At 46.4% G+C, this 21,737-nt stretch overlaps 1 protein-coding gene across 18 annotated transcripts in view; it reads left to right on the top strand.

The window, feature by feature from the left end:
- The window catches only part of CLUAP1 (clusterin associated protein 1), a 75,211-nt gene extending 54,504 nt beyond the window's left edge, over positions 1-20,707 (top strand). For 11 of the 18 annotated variants that reach the window (XR_014572896.1, XM_083800946.1, XM_083800936.1 and 8 more), the window contains 4 exons: positions 5,945-6,052; positions 16,460-16,515; positions 19,594-19,647; positions 20,184-20,707. Coding sequence is in view for 16 of the 18 variants with exons in the window: in XM_083800946.1 (XP_083657072.1) it covers positions 5,945-6,052; positions 16,460-16,515; positions 19,594-19,647; positions 20,184-20,339 (374 nt within the window). In the remaining 2 variants the exon portion in view is untranslated. The other 7 variants (XR_014572895.1, XM_083800951.1, XM_083800949.1 and 4 more) reach the window with 5 other exon arrangements.
- The last annotated feature ends 1,030 nt before the right edge of the window (positions 20,708-21,737 follow it).

Here is a 21,737-nt window from a genome sequence, read left to right as displayed (position 1 = left end):
CAGCTCTCTGGTGGTGGTCAGCAAACCTCGTGTCCCAACAGTAGCAGCAGGATTGATCGATGCTCCTGTACAGCTTGAATTCTGCCCAGTACACAACCAAAGCGTTTTCTTGGCCAGTTCTACGTGCGGAGCTAACTCTTTTTTTGACAGGCAAGCAAGATGTGCCCAGATCTAGCGTCTTGCTCAGTTAAACAGAGCAAATAGATGCTGTGCTCTGGATAGCAAATCACGTGGCGCTGTTGCAGGTTGGTGATGTACTGAATCTCTTGTATCCTTCCCACTCCAGAACTGATGCTCTGACATCTGACAGGTGATAAACAAAAAGCCCAGTGGCAGTAATTGTCACATCTGGAGTGTAGCAGGGAGTTGCTGGGTAATCCCCACGGGTGCCTGGATGGTATTGCTAATGCTCAGCACCCTCACCAGTAGCATGCTAAGACCATCCATCTTGTAAGAGATGCTTGGAATTTGTCCACAATTGTCTTGTGTTTTGCTCATTAAATAATTGCAAATTCATGTTCTAATATAATAGTACTACGATGGATTCTTGGCCTCTGAGATCATTAGAAACTTGTTATGGTGGCTGAACATGACCCCTCTGTAAAATGGGCCAAATAGCTACTCGTTTCTGTGCCAAGGCTACGAATCCCAGTTTGAATAGAGAACTATTCTGCACGATTTCATGTGACAGAGACCTATGGGTTCCCTGGGCAGTGGTTTGTTATCTGTACTGTTTAAGACATGAGATCGGATGGTGCAGCAATAGACCATTTTAAAATGACAAAAGGTGAGAAAGTGCACTTAGACCTGACTGCAGCACCTGCTTGGTGTTTGTGGGCATGGTATTGCTCAGTTTTCCTATGTTAAGTCTGAACATCCGTGCTTTCTGCTGAGGTCAGTACGACCATAGGTGTTCGGACCTTGCTCGGGAGTTCTTAGACCAACATGACTTTTTCTGAGATGACACAAAGGCTCTCAGTTTTGTGCTAAGGACACGGGATATTTCCTACTGAAATGCATACATCAAAGCATTTCTTTCCATTCAAATTTTCAGAGCTGCAAATACGTCAGTGTTCAGGCTGGTACATCTGACTGGTTTCTCTGAGTTTGGCTTTGGTAGAACTGAGCCTTTCAAGTGGGAGCTGAACATTTTTCCTCCCTTGGTAACGTTAAAATCCTAATCCGTTCCTTTTTTTTTTTTCCTGTTCTAAAATTTAATGCTATTTATCAAGTGGATTTTGTTTTGGCTCAAGTGGCTGTTGGTTACCCACTTGGTTTTCTCATGACATTTTTCACCAAAATCAGCGTCTTGCTGAATACAGTAATCATGCAGCCAGGGTCTGTTTTCAAAGCAGTGATTTTTATTAAGAAATCGAACGTGCGAAGCAACACTTACATCTAATTCTAAATTTATTCATTCTTATCAATAAACTATGCCCTTTGTGCTCATTATCTTCACCCCAGTACCTTCTTATTTTACAGTTGGATACATTTACTTGAATATTTATGCAAACTAACAAATCTGTAATGAAATCACTGGTACGTTATTAAATCATGCTGGTTTTCCTTCAAGCTTTGCAAATTACCCCAAATTTAATCATTTAGATATCGTACTATCAGTCCAGGTATCTGCTTTTTCTTTTTTTTTCTGGAAACAGGTGTGTTTTGGAACAAATGACACACCTTCTGAGAGCACTGTTTCTCAGCTATAACCAGGATGTACTTTCTGTGGCTGGACTAGTTTAATTGAAACTAATTTAGTTGACTGAAGCCCACCTTTATGAAATGGAAATACTGAAATGTAAGGCAAGAGTTTAAAATCCCGGTATATTCTCTCTCAGGTGGTCTGATGTTTTGCCAATATTCTCTGTGCAGTAGAGTAAATCCCAGCAGTGAGGAAGTGGGCCAAATGCAGTTTATGGAGCGTTTCTCTTGATTACCTTTTCATAGTAAAAATACAGGAGCCTGTTAAAATACCAGCCTTAAGCTTCAGTAAGCTGCCAGCATTAGCCTAAATTTGGGCACGTAGATTGCTGAGTTGCAGTTTATTGTTAAAAGTTAAATAACCTTCATGTAAAGCCATGCAAGTCTCATAATCCAGCTACATTAGAATGTGTTCTGTACTTTGTGTACGAGTATGTGGGAATTTGAAGTAGTATGCTTTATTATTCTCATTGCTTTATATTGATACTAAGAGAAATCCACACTTTCTCCATAAAAAACTTTCCTTGTGTGCTCAGAATGGAGGTATTGTCATTTCTGTTGTGCTGTAATGTCTATTGTGTAGTATTACACGGTTAGTGGTTGTCACCTCTCCTACGACAACGAGTGATTTCTTTCTGTGTGTTAAGTGAAACATTCTGAATTGTCACCTTTTTTCTTTTTTTTGAGTATCCAGAATGTTTTTCTAGAAACTAGACACCCTGGGCATGTACAATGAGAAATAAAGGGTGGAGGAGTCCTGTAATGCTTTAGGTAGGTCAGATCACACAACATTAGACTAGTTTGCCATTTCATCCTTCCATAAAACCTGTACTCAGCTTGTTTTCACCATGCCTAAATAATTTTTTAGCAACATGCTCTGCTCTGTGTCCTTGGCATTTTGGCCCTGCACAGTTGTGCCCTGTGGGCGATAACTCGGGCTGAAGAGCTCGGTGCTAGGAGCCACTGAGCCGCCCATCACAGAACGCTGGGTTAGAGCAACGCAGTTATTTTTTTGCGAGTGAAAAGAGTGCTCGGTGTCTGTCCAGGCGGTGGGCAGGAGACTCAGAGGCACAGGTTGTTGCTGAATTTGCATTTCAGCTCCAGCCTTTCTGTTCCTTCAGCATGTGCTCGCTGTAGCAGCCCGGTGAAACTTCACACTGGGGTCTGTGCAGCACAGTTCCAGACAGGCTGTTCAAAGACAGTCCAGACTCTTGCCAAAATCCATAACGAGCTTTGTTTCAAGGTCCCATCTCAGCTGGAAGAATGGCGCACTGTGTTTGCATGCCGGGAACTCACCTGATGAATTTTTCTCTTCATTTTTAGTGAAAAGTAATCCAGGATTTTTAAAGGTGTAAATAAAAACTATGTTTTCAGCTGCTGTTGGCTTGACTGTTAGAGCACACTTTGAAAGAGGAGAGGTGGAGCTGAGGCACCAGGTGTGCTTTTTGGGGGGGCCGGTGGCTCTCTGTGGTGTCCACGCATGGACTGAGCACCTCCATCACTGGCAGGTGAGAGGTAAAACATCTGGGTCAGTGGGAGAGAGGGATAAAAGTAACAGTGTGAGAAAGAGGGCATTAGGAGGGGCAGAGCAACTGAGTGGAAGAAGAGGTTGGGAGAGAAAAAAAGCTGTGTTTAAACCATTTTCTTTCCTGAAGCAGCAGCTTGAGGCCCTCCAGCCATGGATTCTCTCTCCACAGTAGGTATCAATTCTATCCCAAGGCACTGTTCACCGTGGGATCTTACTGCCAGTCCCAATTCCAGCAGAAAGATACTGGGGGGAATTATATGATGAGCTGGTCTTCCTTTTTTGCAAGTTGAAATGGGCCAGAAATGGCTGGAGAGCCCAGGAGCGCGCTGCAGGCAGCAGCAGGGTTCGCGTGGCTCAGGAGAGCGTTAAGCCATCAGCACGGCTGGTTAGCAGAGAGAGAGCACCTCTACGGACAGCAGAGGGGTGATGGCAGGTTCATTTCTGTCCTTCTTGTCATCTTACCACTGTTCTGTCTGAAGGGAAGTATGTTTTACGTGTTGTATCTGAGAGTCTGTTGCTACAAATGGTTTAAAAAATGGTTTCCAGAAAAGTGAAATGTAAAATTAAAGCCCTGTGTGTTACAGCAGTGCCCCTACCCTGAGCGGAATCGCATCGCTCTGCCTCTGCAGGGTGAAGGCTCTAAGTCCTGTCCCCAAAGTGGTGTTAACTGGGTTTGTCACTTTGGGTTGCCACCAGAGAGCACCGGGTCCATTAGTCCAGGTCTCAGCTGTCAGCTCATGCTCAGGAGAGTGAGAAGGAGAAGGTGCTAATGGGGAAGAAACTGAACTGGTCTGGCAGAGCACTCACGAGGGCCCTCAGCAGCATCCTCTGCTCTGGCTGGTGGTGCCGCGGAACAGGAGGAGCACATGACAAAATCTGCAAGAGAGGAATTCTTGCTCAAAGAAGGCGCAAAAAAGAAGTCCAAAATGAAAAAGAGCATTTCAGTAGTAGCAGTGAGACCCCTTGCAGATGAGGTGGTCTGACTCTTCAACATGCAGAGCACGAATCTGAATTTAGGCTACGCATGGGTCTTCCCGAGGAGTTTGCCTGAACAAAGCCTGGCTTTCCTGAATATCGGTAAACAGAAACAGTCTTCAGCTCCTACAGCAGTAAGTGGTTCCATCGCTTGCCGAGGAAGAAGGTGCAACACAAACAGACATTGCAGCTAATGCTCTTGGAGCCTCGTAATCTTACCAGGGTATCAAATATATCCCTTGCTGTTTTGTCATTAACTTAATATTGCAATGAAAAAGATTATGGAAAAAAGTCTAATATATCGTATATTGTCCGATAATTAAATATTGCAAAGACGTGTCAGCTCGTTACTAATCATAATTAAAGTAGTTATTTCCGTTTTCACCTCAGACATGTGTAATTAAATGTACCTGGGAAAGAATTGCCTGCTTTCTGCAAATAACAGACAACTCTTGCTGCTGTGCCAAGTGCTAAGCTCGCAGTCCCGTGGGGTTTGGTGTAGCACTGGTGATTCCTTAAGCTCCTGCAGACCGGCCACCATGCAGCAGCGCTTCTTGGTGGAACATCAGCCCTGAGTTGTTGGATCAGCTGTTGTGGGGGGCTCATCTCTACATAAAGCACAGGAGTTTGTAAGATGCCAGGAGCTGAAGGCTCAGTTGGGGAGGGAATTAAACAATCATGAGTGGGCAGAAGCTGGAAGGCAGAGCTTGGTCTTCATGAGCCAAGGAGCTTGAACAAGTAGTCTTGCATGCACAGAGGGGAAAAAAAGCTCATGGGTAGAAGGAGACTTAAATGGAGCCGAGCCTCTTCCAAACTTCTCACACACTCCCGCACCCAGCTGGACTGCTTCTGAAGAGGCTCAGAGGAGAATCAGTTTGGTTGGTCTTGCACGTGGACCTTGAGGTTGGACTCAGATGGGACCGATATGGCTGACTTGGAGAACAGCCTGCCCTCTTTTCCACTGCAGGTGCTTCGATGTGTTCGAAGGTTTTTGTCATCCTTTCAAACCTCCGAAGGACAGGTCCTTTAGGTTTATTCCAGTTTGGTGACTGGGGGATTTCCGTCAGGGATTCAGCTTTAGTTTGGGTGGGAGGAAGAAAACAAAGGCAGGTTATGAAAACATTTGAAGTTCCTGCATCTTGGGAACTCTGGGCTCTCTTCCTAGTCCTGTTTTTCTAGACATCTTGGGTTTAGCTCTAACAACTTTCATTTATCTGGAGATGTCTCATTGTGCTTTTCTAACCTATGACTAAATGAAAGGCAAAGAGTCTGAGGGGACTTTTTGTGATATTACTTACAGCAGAGTAAAAGACTAAGATGTATTAATAAGCCCACACTTTCCAAAAGCTGTTAAAAGATCTTTATTTTGAAATCAGTTTCAGAAATAGCACCTTCTCACTGGACACACGGTTCATACCCAGAGAGTGTATTCAGGACATTGCCTTTACGGTACGACCTGAGGGTGGTCTCAGGACAATTGTTTGTATTGTACGCTCTGCTCATCTCAACTTCTTTGGCACTTACGTGTGGAAAGATGCCTTCCTTAGTGAGGCTGTGGAAACTGGCTATTCCCCTGCGCCTGTCAGCAGAGACAGTGCCCTGTTTCCAACACATTTTGAATTAATCTTGGACTTGAACAAAGGTAGAGAGCGCTAGCATCTCTTCCGTCTAACTGCTATTATGGGCTGTTGTGCGTTGTTTTTAGTGATGTTTATCTTCTGCTTTTGTTTTAACCAGATAACGATGATTCCGATGCAGACATTCAAGAGGATGAAGGCTCTGATAGTGAAGTGGAAGAGGGGCAGATCGTGAAGCAGCGCATGGCCACGGAGGCTCTAGTGCAAGGTACCTTCAGCTTTCCTGAGTTGCTTTTATTCAAAAGGACATGCTCAAAGCATCTGAGTAACCTTAAATGTAAAAGACCCTGTTCAAGGACGTTGGCACTGCTCCATTCACGCGAGCTGTAAGAGGACAGTGTCTTATGGAGAAAATACAGCGCTTTCAGGGGAGCAAATTAAGGAGGATTTACTGAAGAAAAAAAAGTGAGAAAAATCCTTTCTTAGCATTACTTTGCGGATTCAGAAGTAGCTTTGTGCAAAGCCTTAGAAAAGTAATCTGATTTCTCATTGCAAGGCATATATTTCCCTTTAGGTGTAGACATTATCTCCTGTAGGGTCTTCTTCAAAATGGGACCTTCAGTGAGTCTGTAAAGCCTCCTGCACTGACACAGTCAAGGGTGTGACACATCTGAGTTACTTCATTCAGGGGAGGACCCCCAGCTTCTGGCACAGTTGATGCGGAGTGGAACTTCAGCCCCTGGCTGCCGATTCCTATAGATTCCGGGTCAGGAGCGGTCTGAGGATCTGTGTTTCACTTAGGTGGAAAAAAAAAATGTTCTGCTCAGTTTACAGTCAAGCAAAATGAAACCAGAAAATCGGGTTATTTCTCACTGACGTTCTTGTCAGCTGTGAGTGATTCTGTCCATCAGCAAAAGCCTATCTGGGCTCTGGATGAAGTGCCAGTGTGGATAATATTGTGTGCCACTACTTCTGCTGGAATGTGTTACTTGTATAGACTGCAAATGTGTTTTCTTTCTGAGCAGAGTTCTGCTCCCCACTTTCTAATGGAGACTAGAGTAAGAAGCTAAAGTTCTCAAGTCAAAAAGATTCAAGCATTTTTATCCCCATTTCTTCAACTTTTCATAAAGTCGAAAACTCTTGAAAAGTTTGAAAAGTTGAAAGTCTTGAAAGTGCCAGATACCCTAATATTCACTTACAATTTTTACAGTGCAGTTTCTCAAAGAAAAGTTTGTACTCAGTTTTTAGAGCTTTAGAGCTGACTGTACCTGTCTGTGATGCCCCCTCTCAGCAGGCATTGTAACCCAGCGGTACAGGTCCTGGCTGCAGTTAGTCAGCTCTTAACATCAGCTTCAGGAGGAAGAAGTTTTATTATAAAAGCTGTAGATTTTGTTGCAAGTAGATTTTTTCTAGGATGAACTTTATTGCTAATTACACTTACTGGAGACTCAGCCTTAACTTGTCCAACCTAACGAAAGCAGTTGAAATCCCTGAGATATTTCCTCTGCCTTCCTGCTTAGATGGCTTCTTTGCTCTTGTAGGTCTCATCCTAGTCTTTAGTAAACTACTTCTGACACACGATTATCCTCTGGCTTTTGCGTGTTCTGATTGTGGTTTGCTGACTACCCAGTGGCCATACCAATCTTTACTCTGTGTGTCTCTGTAATTTGGAAGTCTCCCTTTGCTCTCTGTCCTCTTTTTGCCTCTCACTTGCTATGAACAGAACTACTGAACCAACTCCTTGTATGTTTAAATGGATCCTGAGATGCCTTTTCCATGGTTCATCCAGGGGTGAGGCTGTGTTCTCCTTTTGTAACTCCCAGCACTTCAGTCCTACTGTGCTCCCATGCAATCTCTGCTGGCAGAGATGGATACAAACATCCTTAGGCTTCTAAGGGAAGAATTATCAGCTTGCTTTTCTGCCTTGCTGAGGTTACTCCTCATCGTCCTGGGCAAATCACCTAGTTGCTCTAGCTGTATCTACACTGTGAGATTAACAGCAGGCTCTGCGTACTGCTGGCGTTGCTTAAAAATGTTTTGTTTAGGAAACTCAGCCTTGCTATATCTCTGCCTCTGGTGTAAAATGAGCTCTCTCAGGCCTGCCGATTCCTTATCGGTACAGAACATAGGAAAAAAAAAAAAGCTTGGACTATGTCAAGACACCAGCCAGGCTTTCCTTCAGGAGGTCCAGCCTGATCCAGAGTGCGCACTTAGTGAGGAGCAGCTCTAGCCTCAAGGACAAGCTCAGTCTGCCTCTTTTTTGTGTTAATTGGCCCCTTTGGTCACATCAGTGGTGAGGTTGTGTTTGACTGCGTGAGCCTGGCAAACTGAAGCGCTGGAGGCAATGTCAGGACCTGAGATTAATGTCAGGTTCTTCAGCTTCGTTAGCAGATTGAGCTTGAGCACTCACTGGCCATTCATTCTTAAATGCAGAGAGAATCTATTCGTGTACTTCAGCATGGGTAGTTTGCATTTAAAATGTACTTAATAATTAAGACAATATAATAAGAACATCATTTTTGTTAATTACCACTTTTTTTTCCTTGGCTCAATTCAAGAGATTCCCATTGCTTTCTTTTGAAGTATTCTTCTTACAAAGTGGTGCTTCTGAGCCATATTTGTTCTGCTGAGGAGAAGTAGTCCACTGCGGTTAGTTCCTGCAGTTGCTGCGATTCAGTTTTACATCTCTAATTTCCATGTTATTAGTATTGTAAGAGAAGACTTCCTCCCCCTGTAATAGGTGGGCAGATATTCTAGTGTGTTTTCCCATTAGAGAGGCAAGATTCATAGGGAGAGATAATCACTCTTATTAGGCCACTTGGTATAAATGAGGAAAATCAACACACTCTCTCTCTCGGGTCGTTTCAGCAGGTCTGTCTAAATGCAGTAAAATTCAAACTAAATGCAGCTTTGACAATATTGCTCCTGATTTTGTTCTTTTAGCCAGTTAAAAGACTTGAAGGTATAGGATTTAGTCACCCATGGAGCAGAGAAAAGAGTGTTGGCTAGGGGAGACGTGACAGACTGCCAACTCCTGTGGTACAGAGAGAAAATCAAATCCTTATTCCCCATGTACAAAGAGGAATAGGCGGGCTAAGAAGGAGGTTAAAATGGGCTATGGAGCCTGTATCTCCATCGAGTTCAAGATATTTACACTCTGATTCACTGATACAGCAAACCCAGCTTTAGGAAGCCAGGAGGTGCTTCTGTACAAGGAGAGAACAGGCACGGGGGTGAGAATGAATGTCTGGAAGGATGGTCACCAAACTGGCAGATGCTGCCTTGTTGGCTTTGTGACACTACAGCCAGCTTTGTCAACACAGTTGGAGGCAAGCCTTCTCCTTGATGTGGCTTATTGTAGTAAATTCACGTGTCACTAATCATTTGCTTTTATACGTGAAAGAATACATTTATTTATCATCTGCATCTTTTAATTTGAACATTGTAAGCGTAAATAAAAATTCACATCCACTTTTGTTCTGCCTGGGAATAGATAAGTGAGGCTGTTACACAAATAAAATAGCAAATGCTTGAACTTTCCTGAGGTCAAACTGTGAGTTAGTGTTGATGTTTGAAATAAGATTCTGTTTTGTCAGAGAGCCAAAGAAAAAGAAATTCTTGCAGTGTTGCAAGGTCTTAGCCCTCTGCAATGCAGACAAAGCTCTTCCCTGAATCAGGCCATAGACCAGTGTTTTGCAGCAGCATGGTTGTTCACATGCAGATGGTATAGATGTTGGGGAGAAATATGCAAAGCTTCATCCTGGGAAGGTAGAAGTTACCATGCCAGGTCTGGCATAAGGTCCATGTAGCTTGGTCTTCTGTTTCCAGAACTGCCTGATGGAACATGCCTGGGGATGACTGCAAGAACCTCCATGGGGTTCTCTCCCATTCTCAAACTGGTTCAAGCTCCATCAGGGTTTCCTGAGCTGGTTTTGGTTTCCACATACTTGGTCTAACCCTTGGTAGGTGTTTTATTCTAAGAACCTGTCCGGTCTCCCCTTGAACTAAAGTGGTTTTTTATTACCCATACTACCAAAAGTGGCAGACTTTGAAGTGATGCTGTGGTTACATGTGCAGATCCATCTTTTCAGACTCATTCATCCAGAGTTCTGAAACGCATTGTGAAATCATGAGCAAATTCAGGATCTCTCCTCTTCCCGGAGGCTGCACTGGCTGACTGTGCGAGCCATGGCAGACTGGCACACGCTGTGCTTGGAACAAGGCAGGCAGTGGAAATGCTACTGAATGAAACAGAAGTGATTAGTGCTTGCAAAACAATGGGACTGTGCCCATATAGTAAATCATCCTCTGTTCCCCACTGCCAGGATCTTTCAGCTCCCAAAAAACAGTTAACCAGTTGTTCTCTCTCCTGTGTTTCCTTTTGTGATGTTGGCGTTGAGGGGCATTTTTGTCCTGTTAGGACTATGGAGACTATTCTGCTGTCGAGACAATAACAACTTCAGCTCCATTTGGTCTTTATTGTTAGACAGCTTTATCAAATGCTGAATATTACTTTCTAAACAATCAGTCCATGGTGAAACCGTGAGAACAGCTCTCTTGGAGCCTCTTACCTTTCCAGAACTGCCCCAGAGGATCAATGTGGTAATGAAGTCCTGGCAGCCAGGTTAGCAAGACTACTTGCCAGTGAAGGAATAAAACGTTAGCCTGTGAAAAGCTGCAGCCTAACATAGCAAGGACAGCAGATGAGAACAGAGGGGTTTTGTTAAGAAAGCCAGCTATATCTCACTGAAAGAAGTGGAACCAAATGTACAGCAATCAAACCAGAGATGAGCTTGGGACAGGCAGGGAGTGTGGCCCCAGGTCCCCGTGGACACGGGCTGGCTTGCCATTGCCAGCTGTTCCTGTGCTGCAGTCGGGCATGTGGGGATCCCTGGTCCCGTACAGATGAACCTCAGGGAGGCACTGCGCACAGAGCAGCACGCCTAAAGCATGCCAATGATGCTTTTGTGGCAGATATTCAGTGTTTTGAGATGATAGTGATGTCTAGTCTCCCTGTCCTACTTTTCTTCTTAAGCTTTTGTTGGTGATAATTAAGTAGGAGCTGGCTAGCAGGCATGGGGCAAGGGCTGAGGATGCCCTGCATGCTGGGGGCAAGGCTCCAGTGGGTGAATTAGCCCTCACATTTTCAGTCCTTTAGGGAGAATGGGAGCTTTGCCAGAGCAGCAAGAAATCCTCCCAGGCCTGCACAGTCCTGTTTCCTAATCCGTCCTTACAGCACGCAAGCTGAAAACCAAGAAAGTCCTTATCTGTTCTCACATAAGGAAATGGTCAGACTCCTCTTGTGGCAATTCTCTCCACAGCTCATGACCATGATCAGGCTTCTGCTACTGAATTTCTAGAATGCTTTACTTCCCTCTAACCTCCTCAGTGCCTAGAAACCATAGGCATGCCATCAATATGAGGGGGAATTGAGGGATTCAATTATGAATGTGCAACAGCTGCCTGTTCCTTGTTCGATGTCTTGTTCACATTGAGTTCCTATGGATGTCACATGTCTGATTTTTAAAAATGTATGTTAAATAATTAATCTGTCTTCACTTTTCTCTGGTTCCTAAAAGAAATTACATTTGTAAGTCCAAGACCAAGAAACATACAAGTGCATTTATCTTTACAAACACAGGTTTTCTCAAAATGTTGCATTCTTTGCTTTTGTGAAAATGAGTTTTGATAGGAAAAACATGCCTAAGCCTGCTGCAGTTGTCTAGACATCATTCAGATGTTGTGTGAGTCTGTTCCTGATCCCTCAGCTTCTTCCATAGGGACAGCTGCCTCCTACTGGCATGCAGCGTAGTGTAGGATGTGGTCTCCCACTTTACTGTTCCCCAGTGTTCAGAAGCAGCAGTCAGGATCTCCCTGCTGCTGCAGTCAGAGGCACTGGAGCTTGTGTTGTTTGAAAGAAATAAATGAAGAGAAGAAAATGTCTTGTTCAGAGTCATGCCACACTTGGTAACTAAAGTGTCACTAAGAAGGATTTGCCAAGGGTCTGTCGCACATGCAGACTTCAGCCACAGACTCAAGAAACTGTCAGTGTCCCTCCGATGTCCCAATAGCTCTCAAAGGTACCAAGAATCTGCAGTTCAAATGCTCAGTGAGGCTTGCAGGCATTCTACATCTCACAATTTCAGAGTAGAAAATAGAGTTTGATGTTTGCACTGAAAGGAGACACACGCGTGCGCGCGCACACATACACATATATATATATATATATATATCTCACAGAAAGGTGAGTCGGGGTGAACAGCAGCCTTGACACCAGCTCTGCTGGGCATCAAACTCTACTTTTCCCTTCTGTTGGAGGTTCGTGATTCTTGTCTGTAACCCCAGAGCTCCTCTGAAAAATCCCCATCTGATTATTTGGCAGTTAACAAGAGATACACAGCAACAGAAACAAAACTCCCTTCTGACCTGGTCAGACTGCTCTCTTCCTGACAGCTCTTCACAAAGCCAGGCGTTTGCAGGCCTCTCGTTGCATGTGTTTGCAAACAGGACTTGATCCAAAGTCTGTGAAAGTGGGTCTGGATTTTGCACGTCCTGTGGTGGTGGCAGAGGGAGAAGGCTGAGGCATGAAGAATGGGTCTTGCAGAAAGGCATTTGGCTGTGCACGGGCAGGAGTCAACTTCTCCCGCTGTTTGATAAGGAATGAAGTTGAGGAGAACAATTTCACAAATGCACCTGCTCTCAAAGCACCTCAGAGGACTCTGCCAACCTGGTATGATTCTCCATGAATGTTAAAAATTCCTTCCTTGAGGACACCACAAACTGCAGTTTTAATCCGACTGGGGCTTTGTATCCATGTCGTACTGTGGGTCCTTGTGATTGTGCTTCTGGGGTGAACATACTTTTCTAATAAAGAAATGTGAGTTCTAATTGCAAACACTTCAAACTGATTTTGGAGAATTGGGTTAGTCTCTTTTTCCTTGCCTCTTCAGCTCAAGCAGAAGGGAAAAACAGTCGGCGCTGTGTCGGGAACCACTGGGTCTGACTGCCAGTGCTCAGAGGAAACTCATCTGGGGAGGAGGAAAGCCAATACAGCTGCTCTTCTGATCTTAGCATATTTCTGTGTGGATCTCTGTAAATTCTCATCCTCCAGATACAAGTCTGCAAAATCTTTAGGTTTACTGATGCGGCTAGCTGCTGGACGTGCTTGTGTAGCTGGGGAAAGAAGAGTCAGGTGGTTTTGGACACACCGAAAAGGGTCCGCAGTTTGGAATTCATGGAAGTGAGTTTGTCTTAACTTGAAATAGAGTTCCCTCCCTCCATCTCATCATCTTCTCCCAACAGAGCTATCTCCAGCTGCACTTATTGTGTCATCAAAGTGAAGTGCTTACAGGGATGGAGGAGGTGTGTCCCTGTGCTTTCAGCCTGTGTTACGGCCGCTGGACCTAGTGGAGGAGGAGGAGGGCTGTAGGTCCGAGATGGTGGGGTTGAGACAGGTGACTTACTTCCAAGCAAGTTTCCTTTTCATGGGTGGTGTGAGAAACAGAAGTATGAGTAGCAACTGTAGCGTGCTTGTTAAACCACTGTATTTTGGCAGTGTCTGGAAAATGCTGCTGAGATCAGGGCCTTCTGCTAAGGGCTACACTCACACGTGTAAGAGGGCAGAACCCAAAGGGTGCACAAATCAGAAAGATCAGGCAAAAGATTTATCCTCATTTCCTGTGCAAGGAGGGGAAGCCAGAGGGAAGGGAGCTCACCCTGGAAATTTGCATTAAGAGTGGAAGACTGAAGGTAGATCTCCAAATTGGAGGCAAAATGTTTCAGCTGCAAATCTCACTTCCCCTCGGGGTAGGTTGTCCTAACCTCTCAGGTTAAGTGTCACTTCTTGTTGTCAGGAACAGGGTTAACATATACCTACTGCTGAGTAAGAAGATGTAAATCATTCTGGTCCTGTGGATCCATTGTAGGCAGCTGCACAGGTCAGTACAATGGCAGGCATCACACACAGAGGAAAAATGGCAAATGCTCACGGGATAAAATCATGGATGCACATTCACTTCTGATCTTTGAAAGCTCAGTGGCTACAAACCATGGCGATGCACTGAGATTAGATTTGAATCCAAAGGTGCAGTGAATTACAGCCTGTTCATTACTAGCATTTTACCTAATTATCACTTTGTACAGCCTGTCCCAGCTGAATTCACATTATCTGTAAGTAAACATAACAGGCTTTCACCCGCTTGGAAGCTGCGTGAGCTTCTGTGGCCAGAGTGGTGCAGCACTAATGCCGCAGCAAGCTGAGCCCAGCTAAATTGAACCCAGTAAATTTCAAGTGCCAAACACCCCCGTACCTGCCAGCCCTCCCTGTTGCGTGCAGGCAACGCCTCTGTTTCCTGCCTCCCCTCCAGCACGCAAGGAAATTCACTGCGGCCATCTGTCACTTCTCTTGCTCCCACACGCAGAGACTTGGGGTTTAATACGGGAACGGTAAAATGAGGCTCCTGCCTTTGTCACAGAAGCTCTTCTGGTAACATGGAAAATCTGCCTTCTCTCCTGTTTAGACTACAGCATATTGCAGAGCCTGAAGCTCCAGGCTCTCTGCATGTCGTGGTGTCTTCTATGAGCATCCCAGGGCTGTGCCACGGGATCTAATGCTGCTGATCCCGCAGGCGCTAGTTTGAAGAGGTCCTCCCAGCTTAAACCCATGTAGGCATCAAAGTCGGGGCAGTACCTGGTCCTCTTCTTTCTCCAGCTGTAAGCAGTTAGATGCCAGTAAGACGCTCTTCCTGTATCTGCTGGTGGAAAAGCAGCATCTTGTAGACTTTGTTAGCATTCTCCAGGCTCTTTCCTTGGCATTTTTGAACTGTCCTATTTCATCAGCTCTCCTCGTTTGATAGTCTGGTTCTCTTCAGGATCTCTCTCAACTTTGTCTTATCAGTAAATTTTAGGAACTCTCTGCTGCTTTCTGCTTTGAGGTAATAAATCCCTATCTAGCACTTTATGCTGAATCTTCTATGGAAGAAAATTGCAGTTAAACTCTTGGTCCCATTTGTTGGCTGAGCAAAAGAGTCATTCTGTTGTCATCTAAAGATGTCAGCTGCAATCACCTCTGAATTCACGTAGTAAGCCTATGTATATCAGTCTGTAAAGCTTGAGAATCTAAAGCTCTGTCCAGGAATCATCTTATAATTCCAGCTCCGCTGCCTGTGTTGTCAGCAACCAGCTCAATACTTTTTATTTGAAGATATAGGATCCTTTAAATTATCTGTCTTGACACAGCAAGGGTTGTTTGGTGGCTTCTGGATGAGTTAGCCAGCTGTTTGCTACAACTAACCCAAATCAACCTGCAAAAGGGGTGAGAGGGACCCGTCTTCCGTACTTTGGGAGGTGCAAAGGAGGTTTGACAGGATATATTTTAAAGTTGTGTTGTTCTCATGCTTAAAAAAAAAAAATTGTCTAGTTTGGAAAAAATCCCGTATCTGTCTGTCATAGAGAAAACTAGTGATGGCACGAGATGGAGAACTGGGATGGCCCCAGCAGGGTTGTTAAACAGGCATCCAGTCAGTGCTGAGTGTTTTCCAGTGGCTGCAGGAAGCAGGGCTGGCTCAGCCAGGCAGCCCATGTGCAGAACTTCCCAGTTACAACTCTGCTTTACCCTTTCCCAATCCCTTCCAGCCTCCTTTCTCAGCAAAAAGGACCATGCTATCATCTTCCCACTTCAGATGGCCTCTGCGTGTCCCAAAGTACCAAAGCAAGGCTTGAGTGCTTTGTCCCTTTTCAGTGGACTCCCTACAACCACTGCCTCTTCAGACTTGCACATCCCGCTCTCAGCAGGAGATTCCTGAGCCTTGGCACTGCCCAGGATTCCTGTGAGATGTCAGTCCCTGCTGGAATGTTAGCCAGGGTCTGAGCATTGTGGCCTCTCTAAGGGCCGGAGGGCTTACCAGGAGAAAAAGATGGCCATTTGTTCTCTGTATGCTCAAGTGGAAGAAGGAATACGCAATTTCACGGAACCATTTAGGTCGGCAGGGACCTCTTGAGAGCATTTAGTCCCACCCCTCAGCTCAAACAGCATCAACTTGAGCAGCTTGTGCAGGACTGCGTCCAGTCGGGTGGTCTGGATGCGAAGACAAGAAGAGAGGGAGGACCTGCCACTCCTTCTGTGCCACCAACTGATTGCTCTTGCAGTGAGAAATCCCTGCCATATTTCTGATTGGGTTACGTTTGGCTTCACCTTCACGTCTTTCTGTTAGCGATTTAGCACCTTGTATATCGTAAGATTTTCTTCCAATGAGGAATATCTGTACGGGATAATCATGTCATCTCCCAGACAGATTTCCAGTAACCCGAATAGATTGAGCTACGTGGTTGGGGGTTCTCCTTGCCTGAAGGTATAAACAGTTGTCAAAACATTGCTATGAAGTTCTTGATTCACTTGTCATGCATATCTTTTCTTCAACCTTTTGTATGCCTTGGCCTAGCAGCATCAGGTAGCTCTGGGAACACAGTCTTGACTGGCATTCCTGTCAGCCTCACCCTCTCCACCTTCTTTCCAGTTCTGAGGCTTAACAAGTGGGATGGCCTTACATGTGTTGGGATCTCATCCTCCCGCTGCCATTTGGTTGCTTCTCTAAAAGGAAACCCTGAGCTTCATCTTTCGTTCTCCCTCCGTGCTAACCACGAGCCAGGCTTTATGGTGATTCTCTTTGCTCTGCAGGGAGAACTGGCACGCGGATCGTGGGAACAATGCAAGGTGGAGACACAGAGGAAGAAGTAAGTAACCGTCCCACGCACCTGCAGGGCTTCTCTGGCAGTGCTTCAGAATGACAGCTCTCTCCTTAGCTAGAGACACAGATTTGTATCTGCTCAATCTTCGTGCCACAGGCCTGCTTTTCCCCTCTTTCCCTCCAGCTGACTGCTCTCCCTTTATCTGCACACACGCATGCTTTCCTGTTGTTCTTTTGCTCTTAGAGTCTCTGCGCGTTGCCCTGTGCTTTCACCTCAGCCCAGAGCATGTAAATAGCGGCACACAGGCTACAGTGATGCTGTTTTGCTGAGCCATGGGGGCAGGTTGCTGGGAGGAAGGATCAGTGCAACATAATAGGAGTTAGACGTGTTGATCTGAATCCCCTAATTTGCTCAAAGTCATGCTCCCTGGAGCCCTCTCACCGACCTGTACTACCACGCAGCATCTCAAGCATCAGTCCTCCAGCTGATGGGATGGGTGGGAGCTGAACTGCGAGCTGTACCCCTTGAGGTCCCTGCCTTGAAGATGAAGCCGTCTCCTGGCTTTGCATCTGGTTGAGGCTGACCTGGTGAATAGATGGTAGCTAAACAGGTACACCCAGGTTTGTACAGCGGGCAGTTGTTCTGACTGCTCTGCTCAGCCTTTGGCATATGGGTGATCTTTCTATGCCTCTGGGCACTCTTAAGTGGCTACATCTGTACAAAGAAGTAAGACAGAGCCTCTGGCCCTGAAGCCAGCTGCTCTGATATGGCTTGCATCCACACCGTAAGCTCTCCCCGCCATCCCAAAAAGGTGCCTGTATCCAAGCTGCCAGCAGGGATCAGAGGGGCTGTCCTGTTCCCCAAGTGATGCTGGAACTTTGGGAGAGTGCTAGCTGGCACAGGCCAAAACCGTGTAAGGAAGTGGGACAAACACTTAAAAACTGTGATGACTGTGAACTCACGTTTGAGTCCATGCTATTAATTTACTAGTGTGGAGCTTTTCTGTCTCACCGTCCAGCAGACACCTCACCCCGTGTTGCCTGTCTGGATGAGGAGGCGTGCCAGGAGTTCAGACATCCCTGCGCCACTGGGGCATTATCAGTCCTCTCAGTACTGCCTGGCTCTCGCTGTCTTCATGACATGGAAATTAAGCCTCTGTGAAACAAAGAATGTGCTCTTTCAGAAATCCCTTCACAAAAGTTAGGCTCCAGACCCTGGGGAAGCAGCAAAGCACTGGCTTGGAGCAGGAAGCTGAGGTTAGTGGTCAGCCGTGAGCTAGCCCAGGCTGCTCCGTAGCTCTGCACTGGAGCGGAGGTGTTGGGTGTTCCAGTGGTACAGAGCTCTGCCCTGCGACCCAGGGGTCTGAGGCTTTGGGCCATCTTCTGCATCTCAGAGCTCTGGTGGGCACAGAGCACAGCAGCCCGTGTGTGCAGTAACACGTGAGCTCCGGGAGCGTGGGCACAGGCAGGGTCAGCGCCGCCGTCCTCCCAGCCAAATCCCCAGCAGCGCTGCACTGCCTGCCACAGAGCCCTCCGGCGAGGGACGTGTCCCACCAGAGCCGTGGTGGGGCGCCAGGCCCCAGGGTCCCAAGGAGAGTTTAAAATGAGAGAGAAGCTGCTGGGGGAATTCACCTCTACGGGATGTAAGGATAGTTGGAAACTCCTGATGTTTGCCACCAGATACAAAAGCCATTTGCCATGGTTGTCCGGTGCCGCTAGGTTAGCGGTGCAAAGCTGCGGGCTGGCTATTTCTCCTGCAGGTAGGGTCAGAAGAGGGAAAACGCTGCTGTTAAGCGGTCGTTGTAGAGACTCAGAGGCACCATAGTGATAAGGGAGTTAAGTGCCCTGCTAGAGAGGGACGAGCTGCCTTCACCTTGTTTGTCCTCACTTTTTTCTCTGGAAAGCAGCTTACAGACCGTGCTCTGCTGTTTGTTTCTGCCAGAAGGGATGTAGAGAAAGCTGTTTGTTGCCTTCTGGGGAGTGAGTTATGCCGTTGGCACTCAGACCCATTTCTGGGTAGGGTCAGGAGTGCCAGTGCTGTAGGTGAAAATGCTGTGACTTCAGTCACAGTGCTGCCTGATTGTTCTTTACCAAGTCCTTGCCAGCTTTGTCTATGAATAACCATCCTCTGTAATTTCTCCGCCCTTTGGATTTCCCTTGTGTTGTTTTTTACCACATCCCGTTCACAGCCTTCTCCCATGTCTGCCTGTTGGCACAGCCCTAGCACACCAGGTGTGGAAAGGAAAGCCTCTCACTGCCTCAGCTGCAGCCACGTCGGTTGTCTTAGGGCTCTGCCCTCTTAGTTCTGCATCTCAGCAGGCATCAGGGCTGAGAAGCTTGCTAGGGACTCCTGCAGGCTGCTGTGTCTGAGGTCAGGAAACAAAACTAGTGAGGCTGGTTAGGAGTTAATCTGGCTAGGGGTTTGAGAAGAGAGCAGACTTCAGCCTCCCCAGGAGCTGGCCTCTAGCATTTCTTTGCTCATGTGGCTCCCCTCCCCTTCCCTCCCCTCCCCTCCGTATCCGATGAGCCCCTGAGCTGTACCAGTGAGCCTGCACCCCCTGCCCAGGGCACCCCACCTTTGTTTGTGGGTTTCTCCTGTGTGTGGAGCAGGGCATCTCCTGCAGCAGCACAGCTGGGGGCTGTCGGGAGGAGACCCAGTCACGACCGTCATCTGGCAGAGCTGCCCTTGAGTCTGGGAAGACAAGGTGAGCACTCAAACTGAAGGTGACTGCTGCCCCACATGGGATGGGGGGGTGAACGCAGTCCAGGCAGCTCTTCTGCCTTTCCCTGCTTCTAGCTCCCCTCCCATACAGGGCAGCTGCTTTCCTGCAGCACACGTTTCAGGCAGGCCCACCTGCATGCCTCCTTTTGGTGAGCAGGTCTCTGGGCACCTGCTTGTGCTTTGTAGTTTAGTCTCAGTTTCCCCCACTTTGGTTGTATTCTCAGTGTCCTTTGCAGTGTAACAAACGGTTCTCAGATGTGGCACATGATGCCCCAGCTCTACCTGCCTTTGCCACCTTCCCTCCTGCTCCCATTCTGGTTACTTTCTTTTTTTCTTTTATGTTTTTGTACTTTTTTTTTTCCTGCTCTGCCTCTCCTGTTCTTTCTGCTCTGGTTCTCCAAGGGGAGATCTGCCCCAGCCCAGCCAGGCAAGCGCAAGATCATCACCAAGGCACAGGTGGGTTTCTTCTGCAGTTTTTCTTCCACTAGGCCTTGATTCTTCGGTCTCACAGTACGTATCACTTTGAAATTAAACACTCTGCGAGGCCTTTAGTACCACAGATTGAGTAGAAGTCAGGAAGTTCATTTTTGTCAGCCCCGTGAAGCAAGGAAGGATGTTTGCTGTGAATCGACCGGAGCAGCCAGTGTCTAGCAAGGTGGAGAGCTGCTGGTGGAGCCGTGTGGGCATTTAGCTCCCAGAGGCAGCTGAGCTCTGGCCTATTGTTATTTTAAAAGGCAGCAGCCAGAGCTGTGGGCTAGAATGAAACCTCTTGCAGAAGCTGCTGCTGCTGCCCAGGGCAAGTCCAAGCCTGGATCCATAGCAGTCCAGACAAATGGCCTTCCCCGCAGCCCCCAGGCGTGTGATTGCGCAGAGCGCAGGGGAGGAAGCAGCTTGATGTCAGCCAGAAGCACCAGCCTTCCCTTCTGAGCTGGCACAGGTGCCTCACCACCCGAGAGCTGAACTGGTCATGGACTCTGTGTGCTTCCCTGCAGGAGGAGTCGGGGGATAGTGAGATTGACCTGGATGATGATGAAGATGAAGAGGAGGAAGAGGATGTGGAAGATGACAGCATGGAAATCTCCCCAAGCAAATCCAATCACCGAGCAAAGAAGCCAGAGCCTCTAGAGGAAAGTGACAACGACTTCTGACCCTCTAGTAGCAGGACCAGGAGGCACCTTGAAATAAAAACTTTGGAGAGTATTCAGGCCAGGAACTAATATCCTGCCATCTGAAAAGTGCTCGTCAGCATGAATTCAGGAGTTGGTAAATAATGTTCATTAAACTTGAAAATTAAACTTGGATTGCCAGTCCTGTGACTCGCAAAGTATGAACAGTTTATCCATAATGAGAATCACAGTAATGTGGAGTGCTGTTATTTCCATAATTGCATTAGAACTGGCCCTCATGCGCTGCAGTGCCAGAAGTCTCACTCCAGTGAGCATTGTGTGCCTGATTTCCCTGCATTTTATTATGTCCAAACAGATTTTTTGGCTTAATAAAGCTGGATGAAAAGCTGCTCTGGGAACACATTTAAATTGATTTTGAAACTGGCTTAAATCTGTTTATCCTAAACATACCCTTTCCTTAATCAAGGGCTTGTCTCTACAAAGAGCAGTGCCAACAGGACTAGAGGAATGAAGTTAAAACTGGGAAACTAGTGAAAGGATCCTCAAAGCCTGCCTTCCATGCAGCATCTCTTAGTATTTCAGCTGTGTCAATGGGAATTGTTCTCAGACTTAAGTGCACTGTGCTTGAGTGTCCTGAGAGCAACTGTGTGAGAATGTGCTGTAACTAAATCCATATGAAATTAGTCTTTTAGTTATACTGGTACTTCTGGGGCAGACTAAGCTTTAGGTGCTCAAATGGCCAGAAGTTGGGCACTGTTGCTTCCTTTTGTTCCTCTGCTTGCCTTTCTTCATGTATCATGGGTCACCAAGAGAACAAATGTCCAAACCCAAAAATCAGTAGAAATTGACTGGTGTGCAATGCTGTTCTGGTAGAAGAGGTCCCCTTTACATTTTTTTATTTAAGAAAACATTCCTACTTGTATCAGGAATAGGTGTATTTTCTGTACTTAATTATTCACCAGTTTTAGCCTGATTTTCTATAGGAACAAGATCAAGCGATTGCCCCCTTTGTCTACCCCTCCCTGAAGAACTTTTAGGATACCTGGCCAGTTTCAGTGAAGAGTGGTAAGGATGTCTGGATATTAAACTCCTGCAAACTTTGGGGAAAAAAAATAAGGAGATGTTAGGAGAATACTTAATGGAGATACTCAGTTAACCTGGTGAGGAATAAGAGATGTGTGCAGGAGCCAGAAGATCACGCGGTATGTGGTAGGAGCTGAGGGTTAGTGTAGGGCAGTGGTGGTGTTGGGATGCGGGCACAAGCCTGTAGGCATCCAGGCTTTGGTAGTCTGCTGCTCGCAGAAGTGCTTAGCATACTGGGAAGTTCGGTGGGTTTAACTCATGCCATCAGTGAAGGTACTCAGATGAAAGCAAAAGCTGGAGTTTTTCTACTGTATTCCCTCCTTTCCTTTAGCTCTG

The sequence above is a fragment of the Anser anser genome, assembly GCF_964211835.1.
Source record: "Anser anser genome assembly, chromosome: 15".
In the NCBI taxonomy this organism is placed as follows: Eukaryota; Metazoa; Chordata; class Aves; order Anseriformes; family Anatidae; genus Anser; species Anser anser.
This window is presented reverse-complemented; position numbering and strand designations above follow the sequence as displayed.